General features: G+C 40.8%; 1 protein-coding gene across 1 annotated transcript in view; it reads left to right on the top strand.

The window, feature by feature from the left end:
• The window catches only part of adgrv1 (adhesion G protein-coupled receptor V1), a 124,190-nt gene that overhangs the window by 96,404 nt on the left and 8,198 nt on the right, over positions 1–19,588 (top strand). Inside the window, exons 91-92 of the mRNA XM_051950765.1 lie at positions 976–1,133; positions 13,815–13,936. Coding sequence (XP_051806725.1) covers positions 976–1,133; positions 13,815–13,936 — 280 coding nt within the window. The remainder of the gene's footprint in view (positions 1–975; positions 1,134–13,814; positions 13,937–19,588) is intronic.

Genomic DNA, 19,588 nt, shown 5'->3' with positions numbered 1-19,588 from the left:
GGGACAGATTGATGCAATGCTTTGTTTGGCATACTTCCTGCTGTGTTATGGCTAGCGAAGATCTAATTATTTTTCTGCAATTACTCAAACCTGCAGAGGTCCTATCAGTATTTGATGCTCCCACCAAACCAGGGCCTGAGCTTGTTTTGTGAAAAGGACACAGTCACATGAGTGTTTTTCTAGCTCTTTGGCAGTTACAGTTCATATGGGCATGTTGATTTTCCCAGAGGAAGATGTTTCACTTGGTTTTCTTTAATAAAGATAAACGTGTGTGATTGGAGGAAGCTGGGAAAGAACTGCAGAGATTTCCTCGAGAAAAACAACTCAGATAAACGGTGAACTTCTGACTCACACCAACATGCGCCAAATGAGAAACAATTAGATCGTAATGAGAAAATTGTAATACAGATTCTACTTTCTCAAGGAAAAAGTTTCCTTTTGGCCTTTAATCACTTGTATTAATCTGTTTCAAAAGAAATTTCTCCTCAGACTGCATGGATCAGCAGATAAATCACATAACCACTCCCCACTCATCTCCCCTTCTAAGGGGGAGATAAATGCTTTTTGTTCTCTTTAAAAAGGAGAAACAATTTTTGAGCGTCTTTGCCCTTGGATATTATCAGATATTATCCTGCTGAAGCTGCAGGGTCACCTGGTTGTGCAGAAGAGTTAAAAACATATATGTTGAGCTGGGACTGTTCAGCAACAATCCAGTGAGTCTTAAGCGGGCTCAGAGCAGATCCTCTTTGTGAAACGAGAAGAAACAAAGTCTTAGGAATAAATACGGTTCAGTATAGGCATGTAATATGTTTCTGTTTTGTAGAGCTTACCTCTGAGAGGGAAGCACTCTTTATTTCATGCTTTTTAGCTTGATTTTGTCATCTCACCATGGCTTTTATTTTATTATGGGCTTTATTTGTAATCTAAATATATACATAAACTAATCATTCACATTTCTGTCCATCCCTCCTTTAGGTGCTTTATCCCAAACATCTATGCTGCTCTGTGCACGGCGGTGTTAGTGCCTCTCATCTGTCTAGTTGCAGTGGTGGTTGTATTCATCCACGCCTACCAAGTTACTGATCAGTGGACGGCCTACGATGACATTTACCGAGGACGGCCCAACAGCACAGGTAACCGACAAACCTCCAAGGATGTGAATAAATGCACAAGCACAAACAAATATATTAATTCATACATTGCACATTTGCTTGGACATGAATATATATAATTAGATGTGCACACACACTTAAGAACTAAATATTGCTTAGGATAGGTGCACAATCACACAGTTTCTTAATGCACACACACAAACACCACAAAAACAAATAACCTGCTGCCATGATGCCCTCAGGAACTAAACCACTTCCACCTGCATTTCTGGCAAAAATCTTCTGCCCATATTTTTCTCAGCTTGCTGTCTGTGTCTGATGTCCTTGATACAGAAACTTAACAGCAACAAAACACTCTCAATACCTTTTGTTCATGAAATAATGCTGACAGCTTTACTTTTATTCGACCCTGGCACTTATTTGACCTTAAAGACAGAAGAACTGAACTCTGCGCAAAGTCTAAACACTCAGGCGTCCTTTGAGTTTATACAGCAACATCAAAACCTTTCAGCCACATCTTATGTATGTCAATTTAAACTTTGAATGCATATTTAAATTTACCTAAAATAATGAATACACTGAATGCAACTCCTCTATGCAGTATTCTTGTTTGCACAGAAATAACCATCACTGAGTTATGACCAGAATGAGTCAGTGCTATTTATTCACTGCAGTCACTCTCTTTGCCCACACACGTAGATCCGAGCCAAGCCACTTTAGTGCCTCATCATCATGGCTGTAATCAGTGGCCATCGGTGAGAATCAGCAGGCTTTATCTTGTTTTGCTCAGTCACGGCCCTCCAATGGCAAAGCAAAGCCTGATTTAGAGCCAGCCTTGTGGCTGGTGAGAGTTTGCCCAACACACTGTGTTTGGCCTCTGAAGTAATACAGGAAACCAAAACAGTGCTTTGCTGAGCCGCAGGTGGGTGCACATTTTTAACAGGAGAGCAACACTTGCTCACTCACAAACAAGACTGAGGCTAAAGGTTAGCTTGTTGGAGTTTTCCTTTGGGGACAATGTAGAAAGCAGAGTTCAGGAGTAGACAGGGTTAGTTAGAGGGATAAACAAAAATATAAGACGTGTTACTGTACTGTATGTTGATTGAGAAAACAAACAAGGGTTCAGGATATTCTATGATTCCTTATTTACCTGAAAAGAGAGAGAACAAGGGAGCAAATGCAGTGGCAAAGTAAGCACGACACTCTCTATACAAAGCAGGGGTTAAAGTCCCACTGAGACCTGTGGGTGGCCCTTAAGGTGTGAATGTTTTTGCCCAATTTTGAGTAAAACATCTGCTCTGTAAAAAGTGCACTGGAGCTCAAATTAATATTCTTTTTAAAAGTTCATGGAGCAATTTATCAGTGTTGCTTGCAGTGTTGTGTCTGGGCACATAATGACAGAATACAAACCCATATCCATGTACTCAGATGAGACCAATCATCCACAACATTACAGCTATGGACAGGTGAAGAATGCGCTGCCATGTGTGCATGCCCCAGTGGTCCAGAGCTGTTTTAGCACGAGGGAAACATACACAATATTAGACAGATGGTTTTCATGTTGAGTGTACAAACACAGAGAACACGTACGCAAAAATGTATGGCATGCCTTTAGTTGCTTGTTTTCTTCTTCAGTGTTGTTTTTATCAGAGTTCACAGGGTACACTTCTCTCCAGTATGTCAATATTGGCTTTGTATCAATATGTCCAAAGTCCAAATGAGGTTGTGAAGACTAAATATATTTTATTGTCCTAAACACGTACCTAGACTAGTGCTCATTCGCTGCACTTATCTACAGTTTGTCAGAGCTGGCATAAAAGCAGCAGGCACTTCAACCTGACCAGTTTTCAGACCTGGAGAATGCAGCTGCCTGACAAATGACTGGGAAATAAAATCGTCTCATCAGCCTTGCTCTAATCATCAGATGTGTCTTGCAGGCACTTTCTACAGCTTTACACAATACCTTTAAATAGGCTAAACAGCTATCCATCACTATTATACATTGAATCAGCAATACCTGTGGGATAACTGATGCCATTTGGACAATGAATATTTAGGTTACATTTTCAAATTCCTCACTACAGCCGACAAATGGTATGATAAGCTAAGGGCTAATCTGTGTATGCGTGTGTGGCTGCATGCAGAAGTGTGGGAAGCCCACATGTAAAACTCACAGGACTGTGTGAAATATATCAGGACACCTGCTGTCAGTGAAATCGAGTGTGTGTGCCGGTGTGTGCTTTGTGCACGTTCCTCCCAACCTGCCAACAGCAGAGGTACAGACACCTTGGACTTCTGCCGCTGTGCCCCAACATAAGGCCTGCCAGCAAAAAGTACAAAAATAACGAAGAAAACTTAAAACAGTGCATATCTTAAGCACATCAGTAAATCCTTGAGAGACATGTTCTTTTGAGAACATCATGTTCTTTTGAGTTTTCAACAGAGAACTGAACAAATAGTAATAAATTCTTGTTCTGTTTCATTCGGTGCCTGACTGCACTTTGATCGTGGACTGGGCAGGAATGTGGAAATAAACAAATATGATATTTATTTAAGATGGGCAAGGTTTGATTGTAGAGCACTGTATAACTTGCTTTGTGTTTCAGCCGATGCCGTTGCTTCATTTGGATACAGGCATATGTTTATATTGGATCTCATAGCCTTCCTTTAAAGACTGAAGTGCAAACTTTTGTGTTGATGTTCTTTACAGTGGGTTGGGACTGGGTGAAAACCTGATGTTCCCAACTAGCTTAGATTCCATACAGAACCTGTTGGATATCTGATGCCATGTTGACAATGGATATTGGAATATTAAATTCTGCCCTACAGCTAGTGGCTAATCTGTCTAGTGTGTGTGTCTGTGTGTGTGGGAATCCCACATGTAAAACTCACAGGACTGTGTGAAATATACCAGGACTTCTGATGTCAATGAAACCACGCGAATGTGTCAGTGTGTGCTTTGTGCATGTTCCTCCCAGCCTGCAGACACCTGAGGTTCAGACACCTGTTATCCACAGTTCAGAGCTGAATGAACAACAATAATAGTGTTCTGTTTTTATGGCACCACATGTTGCCTGACTGCACTTTGATCATTGATTGGTAAGGAATTCAGAAATAAACAAATGCACGTCCTTGATAAGATTTGATTGCCGGGAACTAAATAACTTCCTCTGTGTTTTTTGTACCTGCACAGGTGCTCTTGCATAGATGCTCTTTACGGTGGATTGGACCTGCTTTAGTTTTCCTGAGCCGGGTTCACATATAGTAAACTGTATGTGTTGTCATGGAGTTGATGAAGCACACATCAAAGAATTAAATTTAATGTACAGGTCCTCTTAAAGGCATTTGCCACTTTTGGAAATTATCCCATTTTATTGCTGGTCAGCATTAAATGATGAGCAATTTGATTAGGCTTTTTTTTTTTGACAATCATTTACGAAAAAAAACTCTTTTGTGTCCTAATGAATATAGAAAACAAAGTAATGTCAATTTATTATAAAATAAGTAACTGCATAAGGATTGACTCCCTTGAAGTCAGTATTTACTATCACCTTTGGCCACAATCACTGCACTGAGGCTGTGTAGATGGATCTCTGTCAGCCTTCCACTTCTGAACACTGCACTTTTACTTTATTCTTCTTTGCAAAACTTTATAAGCTCTGTCAGGTTGCATGTGGATCGTGAATGAACAGCCTTTTTCAAGTCCAGCCACAAATTTGTAATTAGATTGAGGTCTGGGCTCTGACTCGGCCACTCCAGAACATTCGTCTTGTTCTCTTTAAATCATTCTGCGTAGCTTTGGTTGTATGCTTTGGCTCATTGTCTTGCTGGAAAACACATTTTTCTCCCAAATCTAAGTTCTCTTGCAGACTGCATCAGGTTGTTGTTCAGGATTTTATGACACTTTGCTGCATTCATTTTACCCTCTACCCTTACAAGCCCCTCAGGGCCTGCTGCCAAGAAGCATCCCCACATACTGCCACCACCATGCTTCAGTGGGGATGATGTGTTTGTGAGGATGTGCAGTATTCACTGTCTAACAGTGTCAATCCCGATGGCCAAAAAGGTCCATTTCATGCTCATCAGATCAAAGAATCTTCTTCCAGTTGACTGAACTGAATAAAATGTACTCTAATGGATATTCAGTGACTTGGAAACTTGCTTGTATCCATCCCCTGACTTATGCTGTTGAATAATTTTTCATAGTGTTGCTTGGAGTTTTCTTTTTGTCTTTGTGGTGTAGTTATAGTCAGGAGTGCGGATTCACCAGTGACTGGACTTTCCAGGTGTCTTTCTTCATGCTACATTCAGCTGAGAAACATTCACTGAACTCAGATGATCTCCATTTCCCTGATTTTGTGATTTCTAGTCGTGATTGGCTGCACCTGTGTTGAATCAGGTGTCACTTTGAACTGGCTAAATACTTACTTATCGCTTGTTTACATCTAACATTTTGGATTAATTGGCAATGCCTTCTAGAAATTAATTTTCATTTTTGACATGGAAGGGTTTTTTGCAATTGTTTTGTAAATTATTGAAAAAACAGGCAAATTAAAAATATCACAATTCAATGTTGAAAAGTAATTAAAAAAAAGAAAACGTTTACGGTGAGTAAATATTTTTTGTAGGCACTGTATTTGGCTGTGCCCATAATGTTAGTTTATTATTTTGATTTTAATTTTGAGAGTAACTTGTTTGCTTTGGTCATAACTTCCAACTGTAAGTGGATGCACTCGGCACACAGTTATTACAGCTTGTTGTTATTACAGCTGCTGGCCTCCCTGTCACAGCCATGTCAGCACTGTCTTGAGTTTCTTCCCAGCTGTTTTTCTTCAACCCATGCTCTCCTCTCAGTTTATCCTCTCACTCCAAGAACCCACTCTGATCAAATATAAGCTGGAGTCTGTCTGCCTGCCTGTGTAGAAAAGAAGCTCCCCCATGCTAAACTAAAAATTACTTCAAAGTTGTTTGAGTCAGAAATTGCACTATTGGGGATTTAAATGTTTACTTCTTTGCTTCCCCAGAAAGAAAGATACCCATGACATCATTTAGCTACCCACCAGCAAAAAGGCTAAGAACCTGTCATATGCTTATGCAAAGGCTTATGCATCCATGCATGTTCACACACACATACATACAGTCACTCCTGAAAACTTGTGCTGCTTCGTTTTGCTTCTTGGTCTTATCAAGCAAACAGTCAGTCAGCATTTTGCAGCCAGTCTCCATTTGGCTCTGGGAACCTGTTCTTACTGTGGGAGCTCTGCCCTGTCCACAGACTGGAATGTGCTTACATGGTTGGAAAAATCAAACCAAGGAGGGAGGAGATGTAGACAGATGTGCAAGATAAAGGGAAGAAGGAGAAATACAGTGAGTAGGGAAAGTATTCAGACCCCTTGAAATTTTTCACTCTGTGTCATTGCAGCCATTTGCCAAAATCAAAAAAGTTCATTTTATTTCTCATTAATGTACACTCAGCACCCCATCTTGACAGAAAAAAACAGAAATGTAGAAATTTTTGCAAATTTATTAAAACGAAAAGCTGAAATATCACATGGTCATAAGTACTGTGCTCAGTATTGAGTAGAAGCACCCTTTTCAGCTAGTACAGTCATGAGTCTTTTTGGGAATGATGCAACAAGTTTTTCACACCTGGATTTGGGGATCCTCTGCCATTCTTCCTTGCAGATCCTCTCCAGTTCTGTCAGGTTGGATGGTGAACGTTGGTGGACAGCCATTTTGAGGTCTCTCCAGAGATGCTCAATTGGGTTTAGGTCAGGGCTCTGACTGGGCCAGTCCAGAACGGTCACAGAGTTGTTCTGAAGCCACTCCTTTGTTATTTTAGCTGTGTGCTTAGGGTCATTGTCCTGTTGAAAGGTGAACCTTCGGCCCAGTCTGAGGTCCTGAGCACTCTGGAAGAGGTTTTCCTCCAGGATCTCTCTGTACTTGGACGCATTCATCCTTCCTTCAGTTGCAACCAGTCATCCTGTCCCTGCAGCTGAAAAACACCCCCACAACATGATGCTCCCACCACCATGTTTCACTGTAGGGATTGTATTGGGCAGGTGATGAGCAGTGCCTGCTTTTCTCCACACATACCGCTTAGAATTAACACCAAAAAGTTTAATCTTGGTCTCATCAGACCAGAGAATCTTATTTCTCATAGTCTGGGAGTCCTTCATGTGTTTTTTGGCAAACTCTATGCAGGCTTTCATGTGTCTTGCACTGAGGAGAGGCTTCTGTCGGGCCACTCTGCCATAAAGCCCCGACTGGTGGAGGGCTGCAGTGATAGTTGACTTTGTGGAACTTTCTCCTATCTCCCGACTGCATCTCTGGAGCTCAGCCACAGTGATCTTTGGGTTCTTCTTTACCTCTCTCACCAAGGCTCTTCTCCCACCATTGCTCAGTTTGGCTGGACGGCCAGGTCTAGGAAGAGTTGTGGTCGTCCCAAATTTCTTCCATTTGAGGATTATGGAGGCCGCTGTGCTCTTAGGAACCTTGAGTGCTGCAGAAATTCTTTTGTAACCTTGGCCAGATCTGTGCCTTGCCACAATTCTGTCTCTGAGCTCCTTGGGCAGTTCCTTCACGATTCTCATTTGCTCTGACATGCACTGTGAGCTGTAAGGTCTTATATAGACAGGTGTGTGCCTTTCCTCATCAAGTCCAGTCAGTTTAATTAAACACAGCTGGACTCCAATAAAGAAGCAGAACCATCTCGAGGAGGATCAGAAGAAATGGACAGCATGTGAGTTAAATATGAATGTCGCTGCAAAGGGTCTGAATACTTCTGACCATGTGATATTTCAGTTTTTCTTTTTTAATAAATTTGCAAAAATTTCTAAATTTCTGTTTTTTTCTCTGTCAAGATGGAGTGCTGAGTGTACATTAATGCGAAATAAAATGAACTTTTTTTATTTTGGCAAATGGCTGCAATGACACAGTGTGAAAAATTTCAAGGGGTCTGAATACTTTCCGTACCCACTGTACACACGTGGACAAAATTGTTGGTACCCCTCAGTTAAAGAAGGAAAAACCCACAATTCTCACTGAAATCATTTGAAACTCACAAAAGTAACAATAAATAAAAATTTATTGAAAATTAAATAATCAAAATCAGCCATCACTTTTGAATTGTTGATTAACATAATTATTTAAAAAAACAAACTAATGAAATAGGGCTGGACAAAAATGATGGTACCCATAACTTAATATTTTGTTGCACAACCTTTTGAGGCAATCACTGCAATTAAACGATTTCTGTATTTGTCAATGAGCGTTCTGCAGCTGTCAACAGGTATTTTGGCCCACTCCTCATGAGCAAACAGCTCCAGTTGTCTCAGGTTTGATGGGTGTCTTCTCCAAATGGCATGTTTCAGCTCCTTCCACATATGTTCAATGGGATTCAGATCTGGGCTCATAGAAGGCCACTTTAGAATAGTCCAACGCTTTTCTCTCAGCCATTCTTGGGTGTTTTTGGCTGTGTGTTTTGGATGGTTGTCCTGTTGGAAGACCCATGACCTGCGACTGAGACCAAGCTTTGACACGAGGCAGCACATTTCTCTCCAGAATGCCTTGATAGTCTTCAGATTTCATCGTACCTTGCACACTTTCAAGACACCCTGTGCCAGATGCAGCAAAGCAGCCCCAAAACATTACTGAGCCTCCTCCATGTTTCACCGTAGGGACAGTGTTCTTTTCTTCGTATGCTTGGTTTTTGAGTCTATGAACATAGAGTTGATGTGCCTTACCAAAAAGCTCCAGTTTGGTCTCATCTGTCCAAAGGACATTCTCCCAGAAGCTTTGTGGTTTGTCAACATGCATTTTTGCAAATTCCAGTCTGGCTTTTTTATGAGTTTTTTTCAGCAGTGGTGTCCTCCTCGGTCGTCTCCCATGAAGTCCACTTTGGCTCAAACAAGGACGAATGGTGCGATCTGACACTGATGTACCTTGGCCTTGGAGTTCACCTTTAATTTCTTTGGAGGTTGCTCTGGGCTCTTTGGATACAATTCCAACGATCCGTCTCTTCAATTTGTCATCAATTTTCCTCTTGCGGCCACGTCCAGGGAGGTTGGCTACTGTCCCGTGGGTCTTGAACTTCTGAATAATATGAGCCACTGTTGTCACAGGAACTTCAAGCTGCTTAGAGATGGTCTTATAGCCTTTACCTTTAAGATGTTTGTCTATAATTTTTTTTCGGATGTCCTGGGACAATTCTCTCCTTCGCTTTCTGTTGTCCATGTTCAGTGTGGTACACACCTTTTCACCAAACAGCAGGGTGACTACTTGTCTCCCTTTAAATAGGCAGACTGACTGATTATGAGTTTGGAAACACCTGTGATGTCAATTAAATGACACACCTGAGTTAATCATGTCACTCTGGTCAAATAGTTTTCAATCTTTTATAGAGGTACCATCATTTTTGTCCAGGCCTGTTTCATTAGTTTGTTTTTTAAAATAATTATGTTAATCAACAATTCAAAAGTAATGGCTGTTTTTGATTATTTAATTTTCAATAAATTTTTATTTATTGTTACTTTTGTGAGTTTCAAGTGATTTCAGTGAGAATTGTGGGTTTTTCCTTCTTTAACTGAGGGGTACCAACAATTTTGTCCACGTGTGTACATAGAAAAGGTTTGTGCTGGTAGAAGCAGAAGAACATTAGAGGTAAAATGGTGAGAAACATGGGCCTTATGAAACAGATTTGCAATTATGAGCAAAAAATACACCAACATGAGACAGAATGCCCACAGTGGGTGTAAAGCACACTGAGACGAAGTGTGAATTAACGATAGTGAAGTATTGGAAAACAATGACCATAGTACTGGTCGGAAGAATAAAAACTTACAGGAAGTAGGTTTCAAGGGGAAAGGGAAAGGCGAGAAAAGGAGCAGAAGGAACCGTTGCTAAGAAAGTGTAACTGGGTTTAGTGATAAGGAGCAGAACTTGGAGCAGAGTAGAGATGGAGTGGCGGAAATGGCACCTAAGTGAGGAATTTTTGTGCAAACTTGGGCCCTGTGCCCTGTGTTTCCATCCTACTTGTGAAGTGAACTGTACACTCCATCCTACATAGCATCTAACAGCCGTCCACAACTAGTGATTCAGCAGTGTAATTTAGAATGTATCTTTTGGATTTAAACATTTAAAACCCAACTCTTATGGTGTTTGTCTCTGACATTCAAAAAATGAGCACAAACGTGGAGCATGAGAGGATCCACGTTTTCCTCTGAGTGAATATTCCCTTAAATACGTATAAATTTAAGCCTGAATACAATAAAACGTGTGAGTTCACCCCTTGTGCAGTCGTCATAAATTGGGAATTCGAGATTAAAGCTATTTTTTGTAACATGCTGTAAACATGTTTTTTTCTGCTGTAAAGTTGGGCGTTTAAACATGGAGGTTTATGGGGATTTACTTGCTTTTATGGCGAGCCACAAGTGGCTGTTTAAGGAACTGCAGTTCTTCAGCGTTCACGTTGGAATCATTTTCTGCTGCAGTTTGATCAACACCTCAAGACACAGAAATATGGAAACACAGAGCACAACAGGCACTGACTGCCTAATAACATCATCTTGTTATTTATTCAGGGTGGAAAATGCATTACCATACCAGTAATAGAGTAAATTAATGGATGAGTCTACGCTTTATAGTGTTACAATTTTAATTTAAAAAAAGAAATGCAGTTTGTTTGCAGAGAACTTGAAACTAAACCTTAAAACAACACCTTTGGTCCAAACTCTCTCTTGATCCAACAACAAATAGCAAGTGATGTCGTCTAGGATTAAGATTTTTTAGTTCTCACACTGTTTATTCAATCCTTCTTCTGTTTTAACTCTTCGTTTTTGTCCTTGTCACCTTTTTAAAGAAAGTTCCCAGTCTTTTCTTTGTACGGGCCACACCATATATTTTTGAGTAGTTTTTTGTTTCAGCAGCTGCTACCATTTTGTTCTCATTATTTCCTACTGAAGGAAACAATCTGGATGGTAACGAGCAGTTTTATTTAGCATTCCTCTCTTTCTGTTGTGATGACTGGTTCTGACAGTCATCACAGTCTGCTGCTGTCTAGCCGTGCTATCAAGAAGGGCCTGTGATGTTAAGTCTGTCTCTGCTTCAGGGTGGTTGTTCTTTTGGATTTTCATCATGAATTGTGGGTAATGTGAAGGACACTGGCTGAAAGAAATTTGAATATCTATTTCACTTTTACAGCTCAAGTCTAATATGTAGCATTCACCTCCGCTTGTGTAGCATGATGTACTGTATGCCCGAAAGCAGCCCTCATAGAAAGGTTAGCAGTGACACCAGTTGCTTTAGTAGAGCTCAGTTTAGAAACACGTGCTGAAAGACCTCTTGGTGGGTTCGTCTTATCTTAGTAACTCCTGACACAGTGCAAATACAGAAGATATGCCCAAACATTTCTCTGCATGCTGTGTGGTCTGTATCCACAGTGCGCACAAGGGCAGCTACAAAAAAGAGCAAGCAATCTATCGTGACATCACATTTGTATGCTATTGTGACCAAAAGTGGGTTACATGCATGTGAAAGTATATTTTAGGTCTGCATTTACAAAAGGCTGTGCTTTTTCTGTTTGACTATTGTTGAGGTGACATCTTGCCACAGATGCCACAAGGTTTGTCAAAATGGGACCCCTTTTTAAGCATTTCAAATATCAATATTTGTAATATACTATGGATCCATCCTTTCATTTTCTTCTTCTTGTTCTGGGTAGGGTTGTTGTGATAGCAGACTTAACAGGGCATGCCTCAACCCAGCAATGCTCTTCATTCCGTCCTAGAGGACCCCAGTGCATTTCCAGGCCAGATGATATTTAATCCTTGCAGTGAGTTCTGGGTTTATATCAGGGTCTCCTCCCAGTTGGACCTGCTGTGAAATCCAGAAACTAGGGATGTGCGCGACTAGTCGTTTAATCGTTTAACCGCCTACTCATTTATTAAATGTTTAGTATTTTACTAGTCGGTTAATGCTGCATTAAGCATCATGCACCTTGTCCCCGACCGGGCGCCGCCATGCCGCTCTACGCTCGTGCGCTGCACGCTCGTCCCGTCTGGGCTACCTGGTTGATCCTGCCAGTAGCATATGCTTGTCTCTTTTTTCAACCCCCGCTATCCCCCTCATCATTAGCGGTTTTTTGACCACTCCAGCTACACCCACCACGTCCCTTCCTGCCACCCCGAAGCAAAGCATCGGCTCCAGTATGTGCTGCTCGTGGACTGTCATGGCACACCGACCCGCTGCCGTTACGCACAGACGCAGCGGCACTTTCAGTCTCAGTGGACGACTGAACATCTTCATCAGAGGGTGAATATTCCTCTTCAGAATATGAGTAGGCCATTACTTGACAAAGTACTTTGTCAGCGTTGAGCAGACCTCTCGGTATGGTGAGTTTTCTCACTCTAAAATGTGCCGTCTTGCGCGCTGATACGCTTCGACGGCGAGTCACGTCTCCTCGGTTTTCAAACTCTGTACACTCCAAAACTTTGAATGAAAACACGTCCACAACTGATGCTCAGATTGAAGTTCCAGATGTCCGCCATCTCCTGGTGTACAAGTACATGAGGCACACTAGGCAGTATATTTGAAGCTATGGCTTGTTATGTTCAGCAATGTTGCTTGTCGCAATATTGCGACTTTGGCGCTTAAAGGGTTAAATTGCAAGTTTTCCGAACCGACTAGTCGCCAATAAAATTAGCGACTAGTCCTAAATTAGTCGAAAATTCCCATCCCTACCTGAAACCGGTTTTAGCTTCTTGTATCCACGATCTTATTCGTTCAGTTACTGCCTCTGGTAAACTGAGAACTTCACCTTCTGGCTCAGCACCAGTCCATCTGTCCATCTCCATCTCAGGCTTCATTTTTACGTCACTTGTGAACACTATTACAGGACACTTAAGCTCTCTTGCTTGAGGCAGCAACACCCCCAAACCAGAGAGAGCGATCCACGAGTTTCTTGCCAGAGAACCATGGCCTTAAACTCGGAGGTGCTGAGTCTCATCCCCGTCACTTCACACACAGCTGCAAACCACCGCATTGCAAGGTGAAGGTCACAGCCTAATGAAGCCAACAAAACCACTGATACCATATTATACAGTATATTATGTAGAATATATATATATATATATATATATATATATATATATATATATATATATATATATATATATATATATATATATACGGTATATATTTAGTTTGAATAGATAACTTGGTAGTCATGGCTTTTTTATTGATGAATGTTGATGTTCCACCTCTAGATAAAAAGTGAGAAGAAGAAAAGAGTGTGTCTCCATTTTGATAATCAGTTTCATTTTAAACCCTTCCATTGTAACCTCTTGAAGTATGCATGCATAAATGAGGTCAAACTTTCTAGCACATCAGCTATCACCACCAGTCGCACAAACAAGATGCTCAAGAGTTTAATCCCAGAGTGGACAGTACAGCTCTGAGTGTACGCTTGGCGTACATAACTGCTTAGTGTATAGATGATGGATGGATAAATGGATTTATTGTGTCATACCATCGAGGAACAAATGTCAATCTAAATGTGCATTTTACTCAAAAATAAGCTAAAGGAATAGTAGCTGAATTTTACAGTCATAATAAAATGAATAAACTTCAGTCGTGCTGCAAACTTTATAGACTTGTATATATGACATTGTTTTTTCATCCTCTTCTGTTATCTTTCTGTTCCAGAGGTGCTGCTGGTCCTCTACCTCTTTCTGCTTATCTTTCTGGTCTGGCTATGGGCAGGACTCCATATGGGCTACAGGTACCTGTGGATGCTCATCCTCTACGTCATCTTTAACTGCCTGCTGGTAAGATCATTAACCTTTTTATTTGTTTGCCTTCGTGCATGCTCAGTTGTCTACTTACTTTGTACTGCAAAGTTTCTTATATTGCAGCTCCTTTGCAGTCACAGACTGCGACTGAACTGAATGTAACCAGTGCAGAGTTTTGGAGAAAAAAACTCATCTATGAAATTGTTTGATATTTACCCTCAAGTTTGAAATGTGTTGGATGTATTAATTTACCAAGTTTGACTCGAATGATCTTCGTTAAGGTTACATTCTCTCATTTTTTCCCCAGCAGCTCCCCACAAGCGCCCCGTATCTCAATTTACCTCTAGAGAAATGTCACTGTTCTCACACAGTTCTGAAACTTAGATTTTCTGACAGTTTGAGGATTAGAGGGTGCTATGGGGCATAGTAATACCATCAAGGAGTGTACTTTTGGATTAACATTGAAATGATCTTTAGTATGGTCACTGCTCAGTGTGTTTACCTTTTATAGATTGCATTCTAGGACTTTCCATACTTTACCACAGCTGCAAAATTCATGGATTTAGGCACCTGTAGTGGTACGTGTGTGTGTTGGTGTTTTACTGAGTTGGGAGTGGGGGCAGATGTGGGGTTTGATCAAGGCCACTTTATCCCACTTTGAAGCCCAGCTTTGATGTAGAAGAGAGGCAGGGTTATCACTGTGTCACGTCTCACTGAAGCCTCTCTGTCTCACTCGTCACTTTCCACTTGATTTTTGTTTCTGGTGTCTCTGTCACTCTCAATACCTTCAGTTGTTTGGTTTTTTTTTTAACCCTGAACTCCAAGTATCAGTGAAGATGAAGCGAGGATGTTAATGAGGCACAAGATAACATTGTTACTAAACAGGTCCTTATGGCTGGAAACCCACGATCACTTACATTCTTACTGTATGTAACTTGAAGGAGTTACATAATAGTTTGTACTGTTTCAGGACAAGCATGTAGCATAAAGCAATGCTACACCATGGCATTTATATCTGCGATTATTTCACAGTGCCCTACATGGGCATTTGAAATGCATGAAACTCAGCAACAAAACACATAAGAGGCTGTGCAAAAGACAAACTCAACAATAAATACTTAAATTAAAAACACAGAAAACACTTACAGAACACTACGAGACAAAGCAGGCAGATCATTCATGACCACATAATAAACCGTTCTTTAAAAACTGCCTCAGTTTTAATTTAAAATGTTCACAGTCAGGATCCAGTTATTTTCCCTGAACAGGAAAAGCTGTATGGAATTTATGTAAGGGCACATTACCTAATTCCCGTTGGATCCTCGTGTTACTGAGTGAAGAACTCTGAGAGGAACCACTGAGCACCAGAGGAGCCTGATTATGTAGGTATTTATAGATGAGTTTAAGATGAGCAAAGTTAATGGAATGAACAAAACTTAACATGTTTAATTTCTCAAGATCTTGGCAGGGATGTGCTCTTCTTGGCTTATTGACTGTCAAAAAATTTTAATTGTCATATTATTTTATGCATCACCCTAGGATGTTTTTCTATTGTGGATAGTAGTTGTGAACAAGAGCTTACAGAAGTATTTAAATGTGAAAAAAGATCCTACTATGCATGAATCTATTTGCAACCTGAAATGGTTGCACATAGTTCTTTCTTTTTTTCAAAAGTCTAAATGTAAAGATTGATTTTGCTACCTTGCTGACTATTTTAACTTTGCTTCTCTCATTTTAGGTAAAAGTTCAACAGAAGACTGAGATATTTTACTGCTCAGTATGTTGTCTGTTGATCTTTAGACTTGAAGTGGCACTGACATCATGATCAATTACAGGACTGGATGTTTTTTATTTTACTCCCTCACACTTAAAAAGATTTGGTGCATATCAGCATTGCCTTTGATGGCCATTTCCATTTTTTGTTAGAAGAATTTCTTTCATTGGCTGCTTATTGCTTAAGATTCCAGGATGATGTGAGAGAATTTCACAAAATTTAAGACAACTGCAGTGTCTTTCAGTCATAAAAATGGTCTATTTACATTTTGGAGCCTCTTCCACTATCGAAATATGTTTTGGCTTGGCTCCATGTCAACAGTAGCATTAGTACTGGACTTTTAAAGTTTTCCATTTCACTCAGCCTTTTAAATTAAACTTCCTGGCACAAGGATGCAGTTTTAAAAATGTTTTGCTTCTTGAGCAACTGAATAATGTCTTCTTTTCAAAGGTTACCGTAAAGGTCTGTTTTCTTTTGGCACAATGGGTTCTTTTTATTCATGTCTAGTCTGTAAATGTTTGTGGTCTCTTCTGTCATCGTCTGAGAGACACCATCTGCCTGTAAAGTGCGTCCTAAGAGGTCTGTGGTAACCCGTGGTCATATGTGGCATCCACACACCAAAGACAACAGTGCTGCACCAAAGCAAACTCCCCCTGTTGGTACAGTGACTAATTAAGAGAAGTGATGTCAACACCGATGGTCAATGTCGCACTTAGCACTTGCTTATGAGCTCCAATAGAGTTTGTCCCACTTGGTGACATCATGTGGTCAGTTTCCTCAGCTGACCGGTGGTGTGGTGGTGCTTTTTAAAGTCATTGGTTACATGAGCAAGTATGTCAATTACAGCTTTTTAAACCTGTTTACATTTCAGTGACACACTTATCCTAAGAGATTTAAAGGATATTTATGTGTTACACCACTAAACTCAACTGATGTCACATTTTTGAGCTTATGTTTTTTCTTCTGACTGAGGTAAAAAATCCTGCCTTAATCCCAGAGGAACATTTCAGATAAAAGTCCTTTGTTCCCTCTGAAGCTTCCTTAATTTGTTCTTATGTTTGATTCTGGCCCCTAAGGCCTCCTAGTCCTCTTGCTGCCTGTGTCTGCCTTGACTCGAATAACACAAACATAGAGGCATACACACACACACACACACACACACATACACACACACACACACACACACACACACACACACACACACACACACACACACACACACACACACACACACACACACACACAGAGTAACACATGAAATGCCCATCTCTCCTGCCAGTTTTATGGCAATCAGCTACACTTCTACTGAGAGTGGGGAATACGGTGAAAAAAGGCTTGATGCCAGCCTAATAGATTCCTTCCCATTGCATTCACTTTGTCCTTGGCTTCAGTCAGGACACATTGTGGCAATAAGTTGACAACCACAGACAACTTCTCTGTGTTCTGTGACAGAGAGGAAAAGTGTTGTTTTTATAAGAACTGTGGTGATTGATTTCCAATCCAGGCCCCCGCATTGCAACCTCAAAGCTCTGCCTAAAGTGGGAGCCTCTGGGGTCTGCAGTGGGAATGAGGAAAGATTCGTCAGAGTGGAACAGGTAAAGAGTCCCAGAGCAACACTGTGTCCAAGGACATTGATGAGCAGTAAACAAACTCATTTTGACCTAGTTTTTACACAGCTAACGAAAGGGATCTTATAGAGCTACTGTTGCCGTGTACCAGGCATTGTTGCAATTCCATTTGTGCGTGCATGTGTCACTTTTTTATGGAGCAACTTCAATTAATTTAGCTGTGAGGGGGAAATGAGCAACAGTAAGAGGGATGACATTTTGTGTTATTGTGAGACGTCCATTAGAAACTGAATGAAAGTTTAATGAAAGCAAATGGGAGCCTAATAGACAAGACTGAAAACGGTGTTCTCATCCGACACTCTGCACACCTCAATTATATCGTTATGATTCATGAGCAGATGCAGGCTCTCGAAGACATGTAAAAGAAGGTCATTTCTGTCTTAATGTACACTGGAACCGCTGCAAGAACCTGTGATTGAAGGATTGTTTGTGTTCTGTTTTTTAAGAATGATGCACAAGAAGATTTTAGCCAAAAGTTGCGAGGATTGTCTCTTACATCACCAGGTTTTGCTGCCAGACTAATTTTATTTTCATCTCAGGTTTTGAATTGCTGCACTCAGAATGTAAAGATTCAGTCAATAAAGAGTTTAACAAAGTTTAAACTTGCATACGGCACCCACTGAGGTGCTCCATTACCACCTCTCTGTGGCATCAATGTTATTCCACTAGCTGTTTTTGAAAACATCTGATCTTATCCTTTATTCAGGTCAGTGCTGCCATTTTCCATTGTGTTTCATTGCCGTGAGGCTGGAAGCTGTTATACTGTAGGTTTTTGCTTCAACGAGTGGTTTTCGTTTCCTGCATGCCGTGAATTTTCCATTAGGAGAATTTTCCATATTTACCTTGGTGTTGTTGTTGATGTAGCTGTGTGGCACACCTCCCCACTGCTGATTACTGAACGCCATTAAACAGCTGCAGATGTTACAGCTGTGCATGATGGTGTTTGTGTTGCAGAGCACACATTACTCTTTGGCTATTGAGCATGGTCAAAACAACCAGTAGTTCCCAGAAGGATATGTGACTGAACCAAGCTGGGAAACTGATCATATTTGGAGTTATCTTGAGGAAAATCTGACTTGTAAACCCGTTTTTTTCTTGTTTGTCCATGTCTCCTTCCATCCTTCCTTTTTTCCGTTACACATCTGTGTCACATCAGGCTGAATTAGAAGACAATAATCGAATCACCGCAGCACCACCCCTAATTATCTCCTCCTGTGCGGCTCCTCTCCCGATAAGCCTTACCTTATTGTAACGTCACATCCATAGCCGTGAAGCAGCACCATGCTTCATTACAATTCAATTCCACCTCTGCTTCCTCATTCGGCCTTGGTACTTAACTAAAAATAGGACACAGGATATCTGGGTTTTATTATGGAAAAGAAGACCCTGGTCTACACATGTCCACACATGCACTCAGCTGTGTGAAGCCTGGAAATAATTAAGGTTTAAGGGAAATAGAACTGTTGCTTTTATGAGCACGGAAAATTATCTGCACGCAGCACAGGACTATTTTCCCAGCTAGGAAGTGAAGAGATTGTTTGTAATTACTTCAATTTTTTTCTATCAACAACTCTAGTTTCTGTCCCTTTGTCTCACTGCAAGTACACTTATTTGCCTTTTGTGTTCTACTTTTCTCTCTAAATAAATATATTTCATCCAATATAATTTATATTCTTGCCCCCAAAGGCTTCTTCTCATGGACTTCCTTCCATCCTTTGGTGCTCTCCTTAGCACTGTGCTTCCATCTATGAAGACGTGGCCTCTTTAGTGATCAGGGAACACTTACATAACAGCCCTACGGTTGTAAAGCCGGTTCCTCAGGCTGCACAGCTTGCTAATGATCTGTGCTAATCACCCACAATACTGTCGTGATGGAGCCGCAGTTATGGATAGCAACACACACGCCCGGAGATGAGTGCACAACTGGCTGCTTGTTCAGTGTTTTATGTGATAGCACAAAGGAACGTTTTTTTTTTCTTTTCTTTATCTTGATGCACATAAAATGCAAACAAGAAGTCATGACGGCACAAGCACTTTGCACACCACTAAACCAAACCTTTAACGCTCAAATGTCCCATTTCCTATGGGAAGTGGTGTAAAGTTTTTATTTAGCTGCTCAGGAACACTTATAGGCCTCAAAGGCACAATAATGCAAGAAACATACTGTATAGTAGATGCATTTATGTTGATGCACCACACTCGTAGAGAGTTTGTTTTTCAGAGAACATCAGGCTATAAAGCACAGCTAATGACCTGTGAGGTGCTCCACGTGTTTTTTATCTGTTT

This window comes from Acanthochromis polyacanthus, chromosome 7 (assembly GCF_021347895.1).
Source record: "Acanthochromis polyacanthus isolate Apoly-LR-REF ecotype Palm Island chromosome 7, KAUST_Apoly_ChrSc, whole genome shotgun sequence".
Lineage (NCBI taxonomy): Eukaryota > Metazoa > Chordata > Actinopteri > Pomacentridae > Acanthochromis > Acanthochromis polyacanthus.
Note: the sequence above shows the minus strand (reverse complement) of the source record. Positions and strands in the feature narration are given on the sequence as shown.